Genomic DNA, 23003 nt, shown 5'->3' on the forward strand with positions numbered 1-23003 from the left:
AAGATTTCGGTTGCCATAATCGAATATCAGAAGATTGGCTTATATATTATAATTTTTTTTACAAAGATAGTTGTGGTAATTATAATAATAAACAAAACAAATTTCTTATAGTAAAATGATCTAGCATTTATTCGGAACGAAGTTGTAGATCATCCTCTTCATAATTCATACTCTATATTACATTATTCTCAATAATTATTACTAATCTGGATTAAGTCTTTCTCTAGATAATAACTTTTAAAATATAAATAAACAAAAAAATAGCTTTTTTTCCTTCCTTAAACTTGCATGATCCTATATTGAGATTTTCTGTTTTTAATTGTTGAAATGGGCTATACGGAGATACTTGAATCAACTTTTATAGGAAACATATCCGGTTCGTATAGGGGCAATGCAACATGTATATACTGAAAAAGTTGTCATTATGTTCCCTCTGTACATTCTTCCGTCATGCGAGAATGCTATATAACTCGTATAGCACCTATACAAACCATATAAAGTCGTTAAAACATCAGGGGATGGTGTTTGAATATACCAATCCAACCTACATTATAGTTGGCATCGCAAACTCACAACACCAATAAAGTACATATATTCTTTAGTACATGTATTTTTTTTTTATTTTTTATTTTTTTTCAATTTTAGTTCTTGTACTTTTTCCATCGTTATTCTTTTATTAACCTTTATATTGACAATATTGTAACGAACAAATATAAATCATCGTGATAAGCAACTCTATTTATTTATGTCCCATAGGTTTTAGATTTGATTTTTTACCTGTTGATTCAAATGATGGGTTCGTTGGATAGCTTTGCTACTCGGATTTTTGGTTGAAAAAGTGGATAACCTAGAAATAGGGGATAGTCCAACATTTTTTACATTTCTTTACTTTTGATTTATTTCTTTTTTCGGAATTTTTTTTCGTAGATTACGTAGATTGATGGTTTGATTTATTCATTTTTTTATTTTGTTTATTCTGATTGTATCTACATATCCTTTTTTATATGGGTTGCTAACTCAACGGTAGAGTACTCAGCTTTTCAAGTGCGGCTAGGATCTTTTACACACTTAGATGAAGCGAAGGATTCGTCCATACCATCGATAAAGTTTGGAAGACCATGACTGATCCTCAAAGGGAATGAATGGAAAAAATAGCATGATGTATCAATTAAGAGTTACAAGAATACTTTATTCTTTCCGGCTCAAGACAAATCCTTCTTTTAAATTATTCAAAGGGACAAATAGAAGTCAATTTTAAGTTGGGTCGAATTAATAAATGGATAGGGCCCCCATGGCTCAACATTTTTTAAAAACAAAGGATCAAGAGTGTCATACAAACAAATGTTGAGGGGATATTCCGTACGTCGTCAAAGTAGACGTGGGCAAATAAACCAGTTAACCGAACTGCCCCAAAAATCGAATGGAAACCGAACCAGGTTGAAACCGCTTATGTAGAAACCGGTTTGGAACCGATTGAAACTGTAGGCTCGTAACCAATTTGTAATTGCCTCCACCAAAACCTGTTAACTGAAACCGAAACCAGCAAAAAACCAAGCCATAACCAATCAAAACCCGAACCGAAACCGATAGTAGCTTAATCAAGAAATCAGTTTCAACTCGAACCGAAACCAATCATAAATCAGGTTTGACTTTGTTGACAAAACCGAACCGGTTTCAACCAAAACCGGTTTGTGCACCTCTAATAGTCTAATGTAAGTCACAATAATGGTTAATACCACAATTTTTAGTATTCAAAAGACCAAGAGTGTCATACAAACAAACATTATGCGGGCAAATAAACCGGTTAACCAGAGTGATCCGAAAATCGAACCGATACCGATTTAAAATCGATTAAAGTTGTAGGTTCGAAATTAGTTTGTAATTGTCTCCACCAAAACAGGTTCCAAAACGGTTGATCGAATCAAAAACCAGTCAAAACCCAAGCTGTTATAAACCGGTTTTGACTTTTGTTTGTGTTGTTATTACCGATCAAAACCCGAACACAATCCAATTATAAACTGATTTTGACTTTTGTTAACCAAACGAAACCGCTTTCAACCCAATCCGATTTTAGTTTTAAACCGATTTGTGAAATTCTAGTCAAAAGAGTCATTTTCATTTTCATTCCGCCCAAATTTCCCTCCTGTTTCCAATTTGTTCAGCGACAAAAACGAAGAGCGCACTTATTTATTATTTAACTTATTATTATTATTCCACCGCCGCACCGACGGCCACCTACCGGCGTAGATACACGATGACGTCACAAAAAGGTAGCAGAAGGAGTGTGTTAGCTATCACCGGAGCTGCCGCGTTAATCGCCGTCGCCGTTAAGTTCGCTATAGACGTAATTAACTCGAAGCGGAACGATCTGAAGAAGAAAGGCATATAGTTATCTGTTCAGTGTGTTATTTGTATATGAAGTTTGTTATTATGTTGAAGTACGGTTGAATTTTAGTTAATTAACGTGTTTATGTCTTTGAGTCACCTACAGCGTTGTTATTATGTTGAAATCTGGTTGAATTTTTGGTTATTTATACAATGTGTTAATGTGTATCTGTATCAGTAGTTCACATATTGAGTTGTTATTATGTTGAATTTTGGTTAATTCATGTGTTTAGGTCTTCGAGGCTTCAATGTTAGAGTTAGTTATTCGTAGTTTACCTATTGAGTTGTTATTATGTTGAAATTTGGTTGAATTTCTGGTTGATACAATGCTTAAGGTATTCGAGGCTCCGATGTTAGTGTTAGTTATATAGTCAGTGTGTTTTCTGTATATGTTATAATTTTGAAATTTGGTTGAATTTTGGTTAATTCATGATTTTATGTCTTCGAGGTTCCAATGTTAGGGTTAGTTGTACATTCAACGTGTTATCTGTATCTGTAGCTCACCTATTGTGTTGTTATTATGTTGAAATTCGGTTGAGTTAATTGTTAATTCATGTTTATAGGTCTTCGAGGCTCCAATGTTAGGGTTAATCTATCTGCATCTGATATACTTAAACTGGCTGATCGTGTTATTGCTCATTCAAAGGCAGTTCATAATGCAGTAGCTTCAGTTCCTCTTGATAAGGTATGTATCGTTCAAAGGAATTTTAAATTGAAATCCAAGTTAGGTACATTGGGCTTATTTGTTTGCTTGTATGGAGTGATACATATGACTATATGAGTAATTATTACTTATTAGCTAGTAGTGAATTATTGATTATCAGTTTTTATTCTTGAACTTGCAGGTTACATATGCAAATGTTATATTGCCACTTGAAGAACTTGAAGCATACCAATTCCCGCTGATACAATCTTGTATCTTCCCTAAATTTGTGTCTACTTCAGAAGAAGTAAGAAAAGCAAGTGTGGAAGCCGAAAGGAGAATAGATGCACACGTGTCGGCTTGCAGGTCTTACTTTATTACAATTTATTGCATTCTTAGACAAGAATTACCATGTACTTGTAGTGCATACAAATTGTACATTTCTTTTCTATATTTAGATAAGAAATTGAGACGTTTTTACATTTGGCATATCATATTGTATTCTTTCTAACACAATTATAATTTAATCTGTTCAGTCAACGTGAAGACGTGTATCTTGTCATTAAAGCCTTTGCAACAAAGGGGGAATGGACGAACATGGAATTAAAACGTTATGCACAATTCATGGTATGAATTGGATATCTTTTTGATTTTGATGTTTTCAATTTCCTGAGTCAAATACTTATTGCCATATATTCAGTGACAGGTTAAAGACTTTGAGCGTAATGGAATGAATCTCACATTGACAAAAAGAGAGGAATTACAGCGGTTGAGGGCTCAAATTGATGACCTAAGTAGGCGATATATCCAGAATTTGAATGATGATAGCTCATTTCTTCTGTTTGATCACTCAGAGTTGCTCGGTTTGCCACTAGAGTTCCTTAAGGTATGACATATATTTCTCCTGTAATAAATATTAAATCAATCATGGTTTAATGTGCTTATGGGGTTTAAAAAACCAATGTTTTGCTCTCACCTTTTGAGTTGCAATGTGATTATCATTAGTTATCGTGGTGATTAATGCTTAAACAAGGAATTTATTTGCCAACTGCCAACACTATGTTTTATGTAGTAACTTATTGTTTATTTTTTTAGACCTTAGACAAGTCTGAGAATAACAAATACAAGATCAGTTTGAGAAGCCATCACGTTTCAGCACTGCTTGACCTATGCAAGGTATGGTTTTATTAAAAACTGTAAGATAATCACGATCATGTACACTTCTTTTTGCTCGGAAAATTTTTTGATGTACCTCTAGGCTTGTGTTTCACTTCAGCAGCTTTCTTTTATTTTATTTTATTTTTTCATTTTCAGCTTTAGTTTTTTTTTAATATTTTTTAAATTTCTTTTGTCATGTTCTTTGTCTTTAAGATTCAGCACCTGTCTTTCTATTAAGGCAAACATGATTATACCTTTTCACTCTGTTGAAGGTGGGTCCAACCAGAAGGGTTGTTGCTGGCGCCTATGGAAGAAGATGTGAAGCCAATCTTCCTATATTAGAGAAACTGGTAATACTGAACTGAACGCTATGTGAAAATTCTTCTGAGGTTAAATAATATTTATATTTTTCTGTTGGATTGACTGCATTAATTGCCTCCTTGTTCTTTTTAGGTTCAGTTGCGTCATAAATCTGCTAGATTACTTGGCTATACTAACTATGCCGATTTTGTTACTGACCGTAGAATGGCAATGTCATCCTCAAAGGTTTGTATAGGCTCATATTAATATCATTGTGTTTTATCTATTTTTTAATTATTATTGATGAGAATAAACTAACTTTTCAGGTATTTGAGTTTCTAGAGGAAATCTCTGCCGGTTTGAACGATTTGGCTAACAGAGAGCTTACCCTACTAAAAGACAAGAAGGTTATTTGCAACTCACACTATTCATAGATTCACATGCTATCATTATTTTTTTTTTTACTAAAATGGCCACACTTATTGTTGCTGATGCCTTTTGTCATTTAGAAGAAAGAGGAAGGAGAAATTTCTTTTGGGATTGAAGATCTCCCGTATTATATAAAGAAAGTCGAGGAAGAACACTTTGATCTGGACTTTGAAGCTGTAAAGCAGTACTTTCCTGTTAGTTTAGTTCAGTCAGGGATTTTCAAAGTATGCCAAGATCTTTTTGGTAATCACCTCACATTTATATTGATGAAACACCTTTTGCTCTTAACTTTTGTTTTTTTAGATATTAATGTGTCAAATGACTCAAATATGATTACAAAAGCTATATAATATCCATAATAGTCTGATTTGTTTGAATAATATGATTTGGAGGTCAGAAAACATACATATTTGGCAACTTTATTAACCCATATGTCCTATTCAGAAGTAAATGGGCCAAAACTGCCACCTGATTAAATTGTTCTATTTGTCTGAATGATCAAGATAATAAACGACTTGCACCTTTAATCACTGCAGGCTTAAGATTTGAAAAAGTTTCTGACGCGGAGGTCTGGCACACTGATGTTGAGCTTTATTCAGTTTTTGACTTGAACTCTACTGATTTAATTGGTCACTTCTACCTTGATATGTATACCAGGTTCACATTTCAAATACTTTTCTGTTATACTTGTTCATTTGATTAGCAGAATGCTAACATAAGATAAGTGGCATCTAACGTGTGATATATTAATTGATTGTTTCTTTTATTTGACAGGGATGGAAAGTATGGTCACACTTGTGTAGTCCCTCTCCAAAACGGTTCATTGACCAATGGCTCAAGACAGGTATATGCAACTGTTGAGTTTTTTTCGGTTTCAAGTGTTTTGAGTTCATCATTATCTGATTTTTTAGGTGATTGTTAGTATTAGTTTAAAATTACTTTGTTAGTTTAGAATAAAACAGGGATTAGACTGCAATTAGGATAGGGTTTCCGTGTTTATATATTGTTACTTATTTAAATATGTTATCAGTGTATAACAACATAGTATTTTTGATTTTCTCAAGTTTCCTCGACAACATAATATACAAAGATCCCAATTTTACCCTTATATCACCCTTATCATTAAATCTATCAAGATTTCCAAGTCACTTTGTTATATTCTGGTGGGTTAACATAGTTGGCTCTGGTGGAATTTTCGTTGCTACCCAAGAATAAAATTGACATTTTGCAATATAAAATCTGCATTAAGCCATTAATTTTATGTATTTCAAAGTTTTGTTATTTTTTGTTTTGGGACAACTATTTTGGGATGGAAGGAGTACGAAAATATACATGAATGTATTTATATCCACATACATGTGTGTGGCATGCACGTGCATTAAAGTGAACTTATAGTGGGCTAATCGATGAACCACATTATTCTGGCTTGGCTGAGCAGGATAGCTTAGCCACTTCCATTGTTATATGATAGTGCATGCTTAATGAGATTCCACCTGTAATTTCTGTTTCAGATTCCTGTAGCCTTGCTAGTAACTCAAATTAAAAAGGAAGTTGGTGATGCTCCCGTGTTATTACGGTTCTCTGAAGTCCTTAAACTTTTTCACGAGTTTGGCCATGTGGTATGTGAACTTTCATTCTTGAACTTTGACCGATGGTTTTAGAAAATGCATAACTGATTACATTAACTTTGTGCAATGGATTTAGAAAATACATAATTAGTTACATGGTTTTGAACTTTTGAATTCTATTTTTATTCCACTGCATTAACCTTTTCATTTTCATTTCTTAATGATGGTTTTAGGTCCACTACATGAGCAATTGTGCATCATATGCAAAATTTAGTGGATTGCGTCTTGATCCTGACTTTGTGGAGATACCTGCCCAGGTTTTAGAAAATTGGTATGTTTGTGCTTATAAATTCTTTGGGATAATGTATGCGGATGCCACTCGTGTATTCTACTTAATTTATACCAAATCTGAAAAAAAACACACGACTAATGGCCAAAATGCCTTTGACCATTGTATCGGGCTATCAATAAACAGCGATTCTGCGTGTAAAAAGGACTAATTTGTTTTTCCAATTTACAATATTCTTGAATATATTTAGCTGGATTTGGTATAAGTGAAAGTGAATAGTTACTTTAGTCCCAAAGAAAGTTGAATAACTGAATGCCCTCTACATATATTATCTCTAAATTGTTTCACCTGTGAACTATGCATTTAGTAAATTTAATTCATTTTCATAGGTGTTATGAAGCCTCTTCCATGAAACTGATAACTGGTTTTCATCAGGTGACCTATTTCTGTATTCTGGCATGTGTACTACTAATTTGCAAATAAATATTCTAACTCAAGTTTTACTTCTATCAATTAAACTTAAGATCACTCAATTTTTGTAGGACATCACTAAGCCTTTAGGTGATGATGTGTGCAAGTCACTTAAGAGATGGAGGTGTTCCTTTTCAGCACTTAAGTTAAAGCAAGAAATTTTATACTGTAAGTTATTTTACAACAGTTTTTTCTATCATTTATTTAATTTCATAAGATACTATTTGTCTAACATAGGGTGAATATATAGAAGTGAGAAACAAGTTAGTAAACGATGCTCTTTTGAGAATCATCATGGTGCATAGATGTTTGCCTTTATTACAATTTTACATAAATAATATCTTTTATTTTAAAAAGACTAAAAGAGTTGTCTTTCAGGTCTTTTTGATCAGATTATTCATTCGACTGAAAACGTTGACATCGTTGGTTTATTTAAACATCTTCATCCAAAGGTAATAGCCAATATGTTAACTGAGTTTATATTTATCTACTATGAATGGGTAAATATGAAAATTTGTGGTTTAAAAGGGTAAAAGCGTTATCATAACATTTGGAGTAAATACGCATTATTTTTTAACCTTTTTCTTTTTTTCAGGTAATGTTAGGTTTACCAATGTTGGAAGGAACCAATCCAGCTTCTTCTTTCCCAAGTAGTGCAATTGGCTGTGAAGCTACTTGCTATAGTCATATTTGGAGTCAGGTATTTAGCTAATTTTATAATTTTACAAAGCAATTAATAATATTATTTTTTGGTGGCATGACCAGTTACGTTTTACTGTTGCTTTGACTTGGTTAATAAATATCTAGACTGCAAGTATGCTGCCAATTATATATTTGTAACATAAAGTATATTGTTACAGGTTTTTGCAGCTGATATATATGCATCAAGGTTTCGTGATAATATTTTCAATCAGCATACAGGCATGCAGTTCAGGAATAAGGTAATCAAATTCAATGAGATAAATATGACCGATTTATGCCTCTATGGTCCTTTAACATTCTAGAATATATTCTTTGCAAATTAATTTAAAAATATTCTGTAAATTTTACAATTCTAGTAGCCACATGGGCGTTGAGGAAAATTCGGGGGGGGGGGGGGGGGTTCGGGGATATTTCACTATGAATTAATCATATGAACTGCTTAGATAAGCAAAACCCCAAACAGCCTGTAATCTTTATTTAAAAAAAAGCGATTTGATTTTATTAAAAACCAAGCATTGGTCAACAGGTACTGGCACCCGGAGGATCAAAGGAACCTATCGAACTCCTATCAGATTTCCTTGGAAGAGAGCCCTCAATCCAAGCTTTTGTTGACAGCAAAGCTCAAACATTTGAGACTTCATCTTTCAGATGAAAACGTCACATGCGAGTCTCGCGCAGCCTTCTTCTCTTGGCAGGTCCAACAAATTTTAGTTCTCAACAGATTTTAAGTTAAATGTTTCCGTGAACGCAATGCTTTTTAGTGTTAAGTTTTTTTCACTTGTTTTTCGTTAGGGGTGTAAACGAGCTGAGCTTCTTGTGAGACACATGAGCCTCAGCTTAACATGCCGAACTCGACTAGAATTGCGTGTCTAAATGAGTTTATTTATTATGTTAATGTAATAATTATTTCATATAGTTGATATATATACACAAAATAATTATTATATATGTATAAATTATAATAACAGTTATATATGTATGGTAAGGTTGTTACTAAAGATTATGATCTATAGCAGAGTAGAATTTGCCCATGGCTGGTCATGATGGTGTCTTCCACCAATTATTTCTGGTTTTTGCTTGAAGATTTGCCAATTATTTGTTTTGTGGGCCATCTTCATTCAACTTGCAAAAAAGGTTCTTGGATACGTTAGGATCTCCGGGTGGGGCCAGGGCGGCATTGTAGTGGGTGAGAAATGCGGGTTTGGTTTAGAGGCGGTTTGATCTACTTGTTTTCTTGATATTGTGTAGATTTCGGTTGCATTTTGTGTGTAATGAGTTAAATTATAAATAGACAATCTTGGAGCGGGAGTTAGAGCGGGTGAAAATCGTATCATTAAGAAGATAATTAGCTACACTGTTAGAAGGATTAAGCGTTTCTTAATTGTTTATCGAGGAAGATTAAATTGAAGCTTAATAGGTTTTTTTCTAATAATGATTACATTTTAAACCTTGTATAGATAAGATGCTTTGCATAGTTGCATATTGGTGAATGGTGAGATTTGCATATCCTTTTGTCTTTAAAGGGTTGTATCTTTTGCTTAAAAAGCAATGCATATATTCATGTTGGCATTATTGGATCTTTAATATATTTGTATACATGCATGCAGCCAAGTGAACTTGTACCTTGTCCTTGATGACACTTTAGAATATAAATTGTGATGGCCAATCAAATGCAGTTCACTAGCTTTATCTTTTTAATTATTTAAAGATGTAAAATATCCAAGATAAGCAATTTTAAATTAGCAGTTTTCAAGTTACCTTTATATAAGTAAGTACAACAAATCTCAAACAGGGCTATACATGTATTTTGGGGCCTCAACAAAACTTATTCTGGCCATTTTTTTTTATATAAATTGCAATCTTTACATTCTCATTGAACATTGATAAATAAAAAAAATCTAAACTTTAAGAATTCCTAAAAAAAATATTTCTCATCAACATTGGTAAGGAAAGTGCTTCATCCATATTTTTAAGGCCGTCTGCAACACTACAAGTCATGCAACGTGACTAGTCAGTATACATATCATTGTCACATGCAACCTACTTTTTATTATTTTATTAGTCTGTAAGACAAACAAATAAGAAATAAGCTACGAATGATGAGCATGCCTAAGAATAGAGCATCAAGGGTGCTTAGAGAACAACAATGCATGCCACTGACACATGGTGGGACCTCACCGAAAACTCGCGTGACCTCGGAATTTGATCTGACAATCTTACAAGACCTAGCTCAAATTCTTTATTGCCATTACTTTTATCACGATTATCTACTTATTATATGTTAACAAAAATCCCTAGTAAATTCCAAAACTTGAAAAAAAAAATATATATATGACAGAAATAAAATAAAATAAAATAAAATCTGGAGTCATCACCACACACATGACATAACAAATCCGAAGGTTGGCTTGGTCTTTCTTGTTAGGTTGGTTTCAAGTTATTGTTATTTCACCCCCAACCCACCAACTCAATTTTCTTCATTTCATTTCAGATTCCCTATTTGTTCTCTTCTCATTATTCTTCACTATCACCTTTCATTGGTTTACTACAACAACAAAGTGTGAACAAAAGTAAAGCATCATACTTTTTTATCCATCACACAAAAAAGCTCCTTTCTTTATCATAAAAAAAACCCATCTTTTTTTCAAGATTTGTTCTTTATCTTCACTTTCAAGTCCCAAGATTGTTGAACCCAAGTGGGTTTTTGGGTTCAAATCAAGAATCAGAATCTTGACTTCTTTTTAGGGTTTTGATCTAAAGAAAATTGATTGATGTGGGGGGTTTTGAAAAAAGGGGTATTGATAATATTTGGGGGTGTTTGTTTGGGTTTGATTCAGATTGGTGGGTTTTTGATGTATAATTCAGATTTGTTTTTGTGTGTTTGGTGTGTTTTGTAATAGGATTGTAAAGGCTCTTTGCTTTCTTGATTAGAATTGGAGTTGAAGGTTTTTAGGAAACAATCCAAATTTTCAAGTAATCAAGAATCTTTAGGTGTTTATTATTTTATCATAGGATTGTAAAGGCTTTTGCTTTCTTGATGATTTTGGTTAGAATTTAGGGTTTCCACAGTTACTTGTTAAGTTTCCAAGAATCAGTCCAAATTTACAAAAAATCAAGAATCTTTAGTAAAGGCTTGTGCTTTCTTGATGGGGTTGTAGGATCTTGATGATTTAGGTTTCCATAGTTTCTTGTAAAGTTTCTAAGAAAAAAGTTTAAATTTTCACAAAAATCAAGAATCTTTTGGTGTTTTTTAATCATATAGGATTGTAAAGGCATTTGCTTTCTTGATGGGGTTGTAGGATCTTGATGATTTGGATTAGAATTGAAGTTGGGAATATAGGGTTTCCGCCGTCTACAGGAAATCGGTTCTTTTAAATCTAAGATATGATCAAGCAAATTCTCAGTAAAGTTTCCAGGAAACAGTCCAAATATTCAAAAAGTCAAGAATCTTTAGGTACCCAAAACAGTAATTTAGCAAGTGGGAATTCAAGAAAGCTCTCAAGTTCCGACATATCCGCCCCTTTAAATCCCAGATGTAATCCAAACGACACAAATTCCCGTAATGGCGGTCGTGTAAGTGTTTCTTATGAATCTTTGCCGAGTTTTAGAGACGTCCCAAGCAGTGAAAAACAAATATTGTTCATAAAGAAAGTCATTATGTGTTCTGTAGTTTTCGATTTCACCGACTCAACAAAACACCTCAAAGAAAAAGAAATGAAGCGCCAGATGTTATTAGACTTAGCCGATTATATTGCATCTAGTAACGTTAAGTTCACAGAATCCGTTATGCAAGAGTTTGTGAAAATGGTATCTGCAAATTTGTTCAGAGAGCTCAAGCCTCAACCGCGTGACTGCAAAATCTTGGACTCTTATGATGTAGAAGAAGAAGAACCATCAATGGATCCATCATGGCCTCATTTGCAAATAGTTTATGAACTTTTACTTAGGTTTATCGCATCACCCGAAGCCGATGCAAAGATTGCAAAAAAGTTCATTGATCCTTACTTTGTTCTCAGGTTATTAGATTTGTTCGACTCGGAAGACCCTCGAGAACGCGACTACTTAAAGACAATTCTTCATCGTGTTTATGGTAAATTCATGGTTCATCGTCCGTTTATTAGAAAATCTATAAACAATATCTTTTACAGATTTGTTTTAGAGACCGAAAAACATAACGGGATTGCTGAACTTTTGGAGATTTTAGGAAGTATAGTTAACGGGTTTGCTTTGCCTTTGAAGGAAGAACACAAGTTGTTTCTTTCAAGGGCTTTAATCCCATTGCATAAACCGAAATGTTTGGCAATGTATCATCAGCAATTATCGTATTGCATCACACAGTATGTTGAAAAAGATTGCAAGTTGGCTGATATGGTAATAAGAGGTTTGTTGAAGTATTGGCCCGTTACGAATAGTTCGAAGGAACTTATGTTTTTAGGTGAGTTGGAGGAGGTTCTAGAAGCAACGCAACAACCACAGTTTCATCGGTGTATGGTGCCTTTATTTAAGAAAATCGCTCGTTGCTTAAACAGTTTGCACTTTCAGGTAATTTGTCATTTTTTTTTGTATCTTATTTTTCGTAAGTGTAATAGTTGATTAGTTGTTGCTAGAATTCCAATTTTTAACCCAAACCGGAACCGATCAAAACCAGAAACTGGTTAAGAAAACGGTTTTAACCCAAACCGGTTTGTGCACCTCTAGTTCACACGGGTCCCACTTTTTAACTTTTTTGCATGTCAAGGAAACCGGGCCTACCAAATGAGATGTTGAATGGCCAAAACAAACGTGAGCGGATACAGTTAAAACCTTAGAGGCTAATATAGTAATATGTCTTGCTTTAAATTATGTTCTGTAACACAAAGTCACAAACATGGAAAATTAGGTTTGTAAAAGTCGAGCTGCTTATGAGCTACTTGAAATCTTCCAGCTAAAAGCTCGTATTGAGCCGAGCTTAAATTTTTTATGTCGAGTTGAGCTCAAGTCTCAAAATAAGCTCTTTTTACTAAAACTGATGGGCCTTTAGATATAACCAAAACCTCTTTATCTTTTATCCATTTTTTCTTCAAATGAGCCTTGAGGGTAGTTGTTGTAAAAAACTCGAAGCTTTTTTATTAATGTTGTCGCTTTGAGGGGTGTAAACAAGTCGAGCCCGAGCCCGACTAGGCTCATTTTGACTTATCAGAGCTCGAGCTCGGCTCGTGAATTGTTTTCTCAAGCTTGTTTTTTTATTTATTTATTAAACTATATATGTTTTTAATTAATTTTATATATTTTGAGAAAAACCTTAAACGAGCCTAAGCTTTGCTCGAGTTCGTTTGTACCTTAAACGAGCCTGAAAGAGCTTCCTATACAAGGATCGAGCTCGGGCTCGATAACTAATCGAGGCTCAAGCTCGAAAAGGCTCGTCTCATTTCGAGCTTTTTATCGACCCGAGCTCAAGTAGCTCAAGAGCAGCTCAGCTCGTTTGCACCCCCTAGGTAGTTTAGGTATTTCCTCATCATCATGCATAAATTCATTAGCATAATTAGTAATTATTTTTTCATTTTTTTTTGTAATTTTCCAGGTGGCAGAAAGAGCTCTTTTCTTTTGGAACAACGATCACATCGAGAGTTTGATCCGACAAAACCGCAAAGTAATATTACCAATAATCTTTCCCGCACTTGAACGAAACGGGAGGCACCATTGGAATCAAGCCGTGCATAGTTTGACTTTAAACGTTCGGAAACTCTTCTTTGACCTCGACCCTGAACTGTTCAACGAGTGTCTACTCAATTTTCAAGAAGAAGAGGCGAAGGAAGAAAAGATCCAAGCTAGACGCGAGTCCACGTGGAAACATTTAGAAGAAATCGGTGCAGATAAAGCTTCAAGTAATGAAGCTGTTCTTGTGAATTAAGACCCGGGTTTGTTCTGAAGGTGTTTAAAGATTCAAGCTTTAGGCTTTCTTGTTTGGAAAAATAACAATTTTATTGTAAATTTAGTATCATAAACTAGCTTAAAGAAAATGCAATCTTCATCAAGTTTCTGGCTTTTCTTGTTTTTTTATATGCAAACCGGTTCCGGACCCGACCCGAAAATAATACCCAGGTAGGAACCGGTTATTACCGTTTGAATTCCCAAAGCAAATTTATAGCCGTTGGTACTGACTAGAGGTGCACAAACCAGTTTAAAAGTCAAAACCGATTTGGGTTGAAACCGGTTCGGGTTGGTCAACAAAGTCAAAAGCGATTAATGATTGGTTCGGTTCGGGTTGAAACCGGTTTCTTGACCAGTTACAATCGGTTTCGGTTTAGGTTTGACCAGTTTTGGCCGGTGTGAAATTGTTTGGAACCGGTTTTGGTGGAGAAAATTACAAACCGGTTCCAAACCTCCGGTTTCATTTGGTTCAATACCGGTTTTAACATAATCGGTTTCAAACTGGTTCGGTTTCGGTTGGACCGTTGGAACTGGTTTTATTTGCCCAACTCTAGTACTGATTACGTAGCCATTTTCTTTATTTTTGGGACCGTTGGAACTGGTTTTTGACACACATGAGTATTAATAGTTGCGGGATGGATCGGTTGGGTACCCAACTTGGTTCGCGGAATGTTTTGGAATTGGAATTGGAATTTGTATATGAATTGGAATCTGAAAGGAATGGAATTTGTTTAAATTGGAATCTTAATTGCGTTTGACGTGTTCGGTTGGCCAGTGAATCAGAAACAATCACTTCGACCCCCACCAACCATTCCCCTGCACTACCGACGACCCACAACATTTATGGCCAACCCGACCCGCCGATGAGCTGAACCATTTCCACCCGACCCGGTTTCGGCTATTTTGTTCCGTTTTGTTGTTTTTCGGTTTCATTTCGGTTCGAGTTCGTTTTTAGCTTGTATTGGTCAGTCTTTTCGGTTTCGTTCTGGCTCGGTTTCGATTTTTTTGTTCGTTTAGATCGTTTTTTAATTACTGTTCGGTTCAGGTTCGTTTTTTCTTCCTTTGGTCATCTTGAAAATGACTATACCTCGATTTTATTATTATTATTTTTACTTTTACATTATATATATAGCCCTAAAATTGACGAAACCAAACCTACAACTTTCTAAACTATCTCTAAACAAGATTAAAATATGTATAAAAATTCTTAAAAATGATAATTTTATACTATGCGTCTTGCTTAAAAAAACCGCTTTTAAAGTATCTTACGTCTACCTTACTTTTTCGCTTCTTAAGTGTGTCTTGTGTTTTCAACAACTATGATACATACATGTAAAAGAATTTATATACACAACTTGTATATACATAAAAAAAATTTATACACAAGGGCCCAATTTTTCCCAATTTTAAGAGTTCGTTTAGGCATAAAAAATCTTGAAGATGACTATGATAAATTACATTTTCTTTTGAGTAGACAACACAATAATTTACAGTTTCCACATGTATGTTCGTTTAACGCAAGACGTCATTCATAAAAGTAGTATGCTAAGATTTTATATAGGCCCCTCAATGGCGATGAAAGAAAGACAACTGAAACGTTTTAGTCCAGTGTAATGTAGTTAGTATAAATCTTTAAATTATAGAATAACTTGTCAAATTTGGAGAAAGTTTTTTATTTTTTTAATATGAGGATGAGAGCTTTGTATTATATATAGAATGGTCTAAAATTTTTTTTTTTCATTAAAACTTTATTAATATCTTTTAAAAAATTAATATATAGAACATTTTTAAAAAAATAATATCTTTATTAAGATTGATCCAACGACCCTTTTAACGGTCACATGTGACCAACACCCCACGTCTCACGCGGTTTCCACTTTCTATAAGTACGTCATTAAAAAAACCAATGTTTTTATGACCGGGCATAGATAACACCGTTTTGTAGGTTCACTGGTTGGGCCGTTTGGTACGTGCAGACAAGATTTAAGAATTGGATGAGGGTCGGGCCCTTAAAACCCGGTTACCCGACTCGTAAAATCCTTAATTAGACCCGAATATATAATATGGTTCGGGTTAAGGGTATTTAAATTTCTAAACGGGTTTCGTCCTACCCTTTTTTCAAACACTTCACCCGTTTACTGGTTTCTGATATACATCATATTCGCTATCATGGTTCTGCAACCACATTCCACCGTCAACCTCCTCCGACACTTAACCGGAACTCAAAACCTCAACATCGGCAAAGCAGTTCACGCTCATTTAATCATATCCAACCAATCCTCCATACACCATAATATACTCGAGTCAAACTCTTTAATCAGCCTCTATTCAAAATGTGGAGAATTACAATATGCCCACCAAGTGTTCGACCAAATGCCCAAACGAAACGTTATCTCATGGAGTGCTTTACTAGCTGGGTATTTCAAAACCCACATGGATTTTGAAGTCCTAAGACTGTTTCAATCAATGGGTTTTAACGAATGCGAGCCGAACGAGTATACATTTGCGACGGTTATTTCGTCGTGTTCTAACCTTGGGTGCCTCTTATCAGGCAGACAATGTCACGGGTACGTGTTGAAATCGGGTTTAGTGTTTTATCAGTACGTGAAGAATGCACTTGTAAGGTTGTATTCCGTGTTGTCGGATGTTGTTGAGGCTATGGAGGTTTTGGATTCGGTCCCGGGGTCGGATACGTGTACTTATAATCTTATATTAAGTGGACTTGTTGATAAAGATTGCTTGAATGAAGCATTGGATATATTAACAAGAATGGATGATGATCATTTGGTGTGGAATAAAGCTACTTATGTTTATAGTTTCGGCCTTTGTGCGCGTCTTAAACGTTTGAGATTAGGGCAACAAGTTCACAACCGGTTGTTAAAGAGTGATGTTGAGTTTGATGTGTTTGTGTGTAGTGCAGTTGTGGACATGTATGGGAAATGTAAAGATGTTATAGGTGCTAGAAAAGTTTTTGACGGGTGTCGAGACCGAAACGTGGTTTCTTGGACCGCGATGTTGTCGGCTTACTCACAACACGGGTTGTTTGAGGAGTCGTTAAAGTTGTTTTGCAGTATGCAATGTGAAAAAATCGCCCCAAACGAGTCTACATTTTCTGTGGTTTTAAACGCAAGTAGTGGATTATCATTATTAGGATACGGGTATTCGTTGCACGCGTTTGTAGAGAAAAACGGGTTCGCGGGTCATAAGAATGTTGGGAATTCTTTGATCAACATGTACTCAAAAACAGGTGACATTGTAGCTGCAAATAGAATATTTTCAGGTATGGTTAATCGCGATGTTGTAACGTGGAATAGTATTATATGTGGATACGCGCATCATGGTCTTGGTAAAAAGTCGTTGACTTTATTTCAAGAAATGTTGGAAACCGATGAAAATCCTAATCACGTGACGTTTATTGGCGTTCTTACTGCGTGTGTGCATTTGGGAAATGTTGAATTAGGTTTTCGTTTCTTTAACGAGTTAATGAAGGAAAAGGGTGTTGATCCCGGTTTGGAGCATTATACGTGTATTGTCGGACTTTTAAGCAAAGCGGGCCGGTTATCCGAAGCTAAAGATTTCATGCTTTCAACATCGGTTAAATGGGACGTGATTGCCTGGCGTATTTTGCTTAACGCGTGTAATATTCATAGAAACTATACTTTAGGTACCGAAATTGGGGACATTATTATGAATTTAGACCCGAACGACGTGGGAACGTATACCCTTTTGTCTAATATTCATGCCAAGGCTAATAAGTGGGGTCGGGTAACCGAAACCCGTGAGCTAATGAAGAAAAGAAAGATAAAGAAAGAGCCCGGATTGAGTTGGTTGGAGATCAAGAACCAAACACATGTGTTTGTTTCGGATGATAATAAACATCCGAAATTTTTTGAAATTCATGAAAAGTTGAAGGACTTGTTTCGTAAAATTAAGTCACTTGGTTATGTGCCTGATATTAGTAATGTGTTGCATGATGTTGAAGATGAACAAAAGGAAGGTTATGTTGGTTATCATAGTGAAAAGCTTGCAGTAGCATATGCCTTATTGAAAACACATAAAGACGCGCCGATTCGTATTATTAAAAATTTGAGGATATGTGATGATTGCCATTTTACCATGAAACTGATCTCTAAAGTTACCAATCGGGTTATTAATGTACGAGATGCTAATCGGTTTCATTGTTTTCGGGATGGAAGTTGCTCTTGTGAAGATTATTGGTAAGTTGTAACAAGTTTGATTGATGTAGCGGTATTTTTATGTGTATTTTTAGAATAATTAGTTGTAACAAGTTTTAGAAGCTCATCCAAACACCCACTTATAAGTTCAAAAACGAAACTGCTATGTCCGTATAACTTATACGGTCGTTATTCCAAAAGACGGTGAATCTCAGAAACCTTGACGTGGGCAGTCCGCCTGCGCTGCCGGTGACCGGCGGCTTAAGCTAAAAGGTTGAGAATAAAGAAGTAATACACTTAATGTTAAGAATGGTGGATAACCACAATTGTTCATTTCGTATCCCTTAAGGGTAGTTATTCTTCATTAGGAGGTAAATATCTATCTTAAATCCAAAGACAAATATCCATCAAGTTAAACCTTTTTAATGTTTATAATCCCATTTAATAATGTACTTGTAAAGATTATACTTCTTTACATGTAATTATCTTACACGTGATTATTTTATGCATTAAATATATAAATATATATATTGGGTGAGGTTACTGTACAATAATTGGTTAACGTACGCTAGGTACGCGAGCCGCTCACTCAAAGCCAAAAAAATTCTAAAACGCTCAACCAAAACTAAAACGCTCATCCAACAAACTAAAACGCTCAGCAAACGCTCAAAACGGTTTTTGTGAAAAAAAGTAAAAAAATTGATCGTTTAACAATCCAAAACTGTTTTTTTAAGGTGAACCAATGATTAATTGGATATGTATTGACGATTCCGAGATGTTAGAATGTGATTTCATGGATCAATTTCATGAATATGGGGTATTCGCGTATTATTATATGTTAAGGTACTATTGTATTATATATTTTCTCTGTGTTTATACATTTTGTACAATTCTCTATGTAATATTAGTCATGTATAATTAAGGCGTGTCACATTATAGATTCAGAAAGTAAGTAGAGGTTTATGTTTCAACATGTTTCTAAACTAGAACCAATCATTCTAACCTTTGGCTATGGGAGTTTCTCGGTGGCAAATATCTCGGTGACGCTTTTGGTGAGTGGCGTCCATTTGGGATTCCTGTTTGATGAGTGCGTGTAGTCCCTTCCGCCTAAGAGAGGGCGAGAGTTGGATGAGGTGTCAAAGTTTATCCTTGACTGCCAAATACCAAGCTTCCTCTTCTTATTTTGTCGGGCGGTACGGACGTTATTTTCTCTGGTCTTCTGCGTGTAGAGATTTGTGCTCTGGGGAAGATTTCTACCCAGTTGCTTCTCCGTCTCGGCAAAGCGTTTAGCTGCCGTCATGATGGCATCCCACGTGGATGGCATGCCATCTTTACCCGTCAACGTGCGGATAAGCTCTGGGTATTCAGCGCCCTGGATGAAAGCGGCGCGAACAATATCTTCACTGATGGTGTCCAGACTTAGTTTCTTTGAGTTGAAGCGAGTGATGAAGTCTAGCAAAGATTCGTCTTCCTCTCCGACGCAGTTGAGGATCGTCCACTGCTTTTCAGTATATTTTCTTTGTTGACTGAAGTGCTGGCTGAACTTGTGCTGGAAGTCTGCCCAATCATAGATGTGGTGGACCGGTAGACGATCAAACCACGCTCTGGCTGCCCCGACGAGCGTCATCTGGAACGTGTAGCACCATGTGGGTTCCGTCCAATTGCTGACGGTTGCCCCCGCTATAAATCTGTTCAAGTGATCGTCCGGGTCAGATACGCCATCGTAAGTGCCTATGTTGGACATCTGTTTGGCACTCTTTGGAGCGATTGCTTCCGCAATGTCTCTTACAAACTTGGACGTTCCCGCGTTTGCAACAGTTGGTCTGAAAGTTTTGGAGAAGTCACGTGGGTTTCCCTCCGCGCTCTTTGGCTTGAAAGTTTCTCCAAAACTTCTTTTTGAGCGGAAGTTTGCTTCTTTACTCTTCCCTTTCGCCTTATGACGAGGGTTTGCGTCACTGTCAGATTCTTCCCACTCATCATCCGAATACTCGCAATCATTGCTCATGTTGAGCTGTTGTCGAGTGCTTCCGAATTCGTCATTAGCCTGTTGGAGTGAACGTAAACGTTCATCCAACTCAGCTTGAAATTCTTTCTGACGTGCTTTCGCCCAAGCTTTAACTTGATCCAGTGTTTGGCGGGGAAGCCTCGTCTGTTGCTTCTCTACCTGGGTATCAATGAATCCTAGGGGAGGGTTGTTTACTGCACTTGCCCCGGCTTGGGTAACCGGGGTAGTGTTCGTAAAAATTGTGTATTCACCGGTGTTCCCCCCAGTAGCTGGGGTTGTGGTTACCGGAGTTTCTTGGTCACTCGGTGGCCTTGGCATCGGAGTAACCTTAACCATCTTTCCAGAAGTTTTGAAAAAACTGAGAAAAAGAATTAGTTCTAGCTTAATGCACGGAAGACGCCAATGAAGAAACACTAACGGCAGATTACGGATAATCTTAGGGTTAAGTAGATGCTTCCCACGAGGGTTAGGTCCGGCAAAGATGGTTATTCTTCTCGACCTGCAAAACAGACACCGTGAGCTCGTCACTAAGAAGGGGGGGGGGGGGCTCCTCCTTGTGACACCCTCCGGCGTGAGAATCAGACTAGATTGCTCTGAATATAAGTGTATATTGAGAGAAATAGCTAGGGAGAAGATCCGATAATCCTACCGTTCCAAGGTGTTGGAGTATTTATAGCCGAAGGTAGGTTTCCAAGCAGGTACGGCCAGCTGTATATAATATTCCTTTTCCACCAACTACGGGCTACGTACGTGCCACGATGGGAGTTGGTGGGTAGGCAGCGGCTGATAGTGACATTTTGTACTGGAGCGTGCTCCTCCTCGTACTATTGTCGGTGAGCTGTCACCCTGTGATTGGTTCATGGGCTGCTTTAGTTAGATCTTTTCTATTTTGTCCATACCTTGGCAGGTATAGTACAAAAGATCTTCCAGAAGCGTACGGACTGGCTCTTTTGGGTGGGAATATTCCCGCCTTGCTCATTCTTTCCTTATGTGACATTGCTGAAGTATGAGTTAGTGCCTTACGCGTGTAACCTTACTGTTAGTGCGGGTAGCCTTCCTTCTTGGCTTGTACCCACAGCTGCGGGAACAGGTAGGGTACTGTACCAAGGGAGGCTTTCCTGCGGGAACAGCTGCTTACTGCGTGTAAGGTCTTCATCTCTGAGCATGGTGGGTCCTGCGGAACCAGCTGGTCTTTACGCAGGCGTACCTCTTCAAGGTGTGTTGTGCGGGTCCAACTAGGCTTTACGGGAACCTACCTCTTCAATATGCCATTCATTGTCCCATTTGTGTTCATAGCATGCCAAATGTGATTGCATTATTTGAAGTTTGGTCGTTTGGATAACATGGTGACCTGTACATTTAAAGTTGAATGATTAACATATTATTAAAATGTAAAATAAAATAATAATAAATAAGTGATTTTCACTTACAATTATTTCTTTATTAAAAAAATTTATTATTGTGCCGATAAGATTATTTAATCAATTAATTAAATCAAAACGTTACAGCTTCTAAGCGTATAGGTTATGCGAAGTAAAATGAGGTAAAGTAAGTAATATGATTGATGTCTATGTGAGGTAAAGGAACGTGAATGTATACCGTGTAGGCGTGTTCTAATACAATTATTAACATAATCAATAAAATGTCACAATAAAAAGTTCATATAAAATTATAAATAATTATATCTATGAAAAGAATATACATTTTACATTCTTTATACAACATAAATAGATAATGATATTAACATCTCAATTTGTGATTCCTTCCATTATTATTGTATAGTTGGTCTAATTAATGTAAGATTAGAATAATGTAATCAACGTAATTAAAAAATAATTTCTAAAGTCAATAAGTTGTAGTAGTCACCAAGTTGAAGTACACGAGGTGTATAAATAAACTATAAAAAACTTGTTTAGTAAATCTAAAGTTTCAAAATTACCTGAAGTTTATTAAAGCATTACTATTTTTCTTGAATAACCTAAGAAAACAGATTAACTATTTAAATACTATAACTATATAACCCTTATATTTATAAACTTGGAAATTTTAAATAGGTTTAGTATCATAAAAATCAATATAATTTTCTCTTTTCACTAAAATGAAAACAAACTTGATCTTGATGTATCAAAATCCGCCAACTAGTAAAAAGTACACCAAAAGGTCATCAAAATTAAATTTTATATATAAAAATTTTAATGTTTGTCTAAAATAATATACTTTTAACTTCTTTTTTAAAATAATAAATTGTTATTTTGTAAACCGATTGATAGAATGGTAAAATTTTCATTATCAAAATGATGAGTGTCACTTTATCCGATTTTGATAAATAAGAGTTAACAAGTTATTATTTATACAAAATACAAAATTTCGTAGTTACGCGCATTTTATACAATTATAATTTATTAAAATTTGGTTGAAAATTATTTTAAATATATATTTTTTTATTCATATTTTTTTTCAAACCGAAAAATATAGGAATAAAAAAAAGAGTATATTGGTTATTATGTATTAACTTTTTAGATACAACACAAAAGGTGCTATTCAATCTAAGTGTAAAAATCACTAGTTTGATTTAATCACATTATTTGAGTTAAGCCTAAAAATCATCTAAGCTGATTTTTTTCTCGTTTCTATTATGTAATTTTAGTGTAAACGTAATTTGTTTACCAAAAGTTTTAGTTTTCTATTATATATGATCTTATTGAGCGCATCATTTTTTGGACTAATCAATACACAATCAATTTCATCTAAAGAAGCACGAGAACCGTACTTTTTCTATCTTATTATCCTTTCTGTACTTGAATACTATATTTGATTCTATATTTGAACCAACCGTATATTAAATAGTCCCAAATAAACAATGCCTAAATCAGACCACCTGAATCTTATCTACAGAGTCGGATTTTTCACTTGATCTCAATCACCTTATCATGTCTTCAACACCTGTCTCTTTTTAACATCAACAAAA

General features: G+C 35.3%; 3 protein-coding genes across 3 annotated transcripts; all 3 read left to right on the forward strand.

Moving 5' to 3' along the window:
* The first annotated feature begins 1966 nt into the window (after window positions 1-1966).
* On the forward strand, window positions 1967-8615 carry LOC143627655 (putative thimet oligopeptidase). Its single transcript, XM_077097440.1, has 20 exons — window positions 1967-2381; window positions 2949-3070; window positions 3231-3394; window positions 3565-3655; window positions 3735-3914; window positions 4124-4204; window positions 4459-4536; window positions 4640-4732; window positions 4813-4893; window positions 4996-5158; window positions 5452-5572; window positions 5690-5759; window positions 6427-6534; window positions 6717-6814; window positions 7162-7207; window positions 7315-7411; window positions 7622-7695; window positions 7839-7943; window positions 8104-8184; window positions 8472-8615. Exons 1-20 carry the CDS (start codon window positions 2255-2257, stop codon window positions 8595-8597), a joined length of 2106 nt encoding a protein of 701 aa, XP_076953555.1. The 5' UTR covers window positions 1967-2254; the 3' UTR covers window positions 8598-8615.
* Window positions 8616-10324: 1709 nt separating this feature from the next.
* LOC143627656 (serine/threonine protein phosphatase 2A 59 kDa regulatory subunit B' eta isoform-like) lies at window positions 10325-14172 on the forward strand. The gene is made up of 2 exons (XM_077097441.1): window positions 10325-12487; window positions 13506-14172. Exons 1-2 carry the CDS (start codon window positions 11330-11332, stop codon window positions 13833-13835), a joined length of 1488 nt encoding a protein of 495 aa, XP_076953556.1. The 5' UTR covers window positions 10325-11329; the 3' UTR covers window positions 13836-14172.
* A 1852-nt stretch (window positions 14173-16024) lies between these two features.
* Window positions 16025-18076, forward strand: LOC143627525 (pentatricopeptide repeat-containing protein At5g39680-like). The gene has a single exon (XM_077097317.1). The coding sequence runs from the start codon at window positions 16025-16027 to the stop codon at window positions 18074-18076; it is 2052 nt and encodes a 683-aa protein (XP_076953432.1).
* Window positions 18077-23003: the final 4927 nt, after the last annotated feature.

This window comes from Bidens hawaiensis, unplaced genomic scaffold (assembly GCF_021521415.1).
Source record: "Bidens hawaiensis isolate Kalapana, Puna unplaced genomic scaffold, B.hawaiensis_p1.1 tig00004685_1, whole genome shotgun sequence".
In the NCBI taxonomy this organism is placed as follows: Eukaryota; Viridiplantae; Streptophyta; class Magnoliopsida; order Asterales; family Asteraceae; genus Bidens; species Bidens hawaiensis.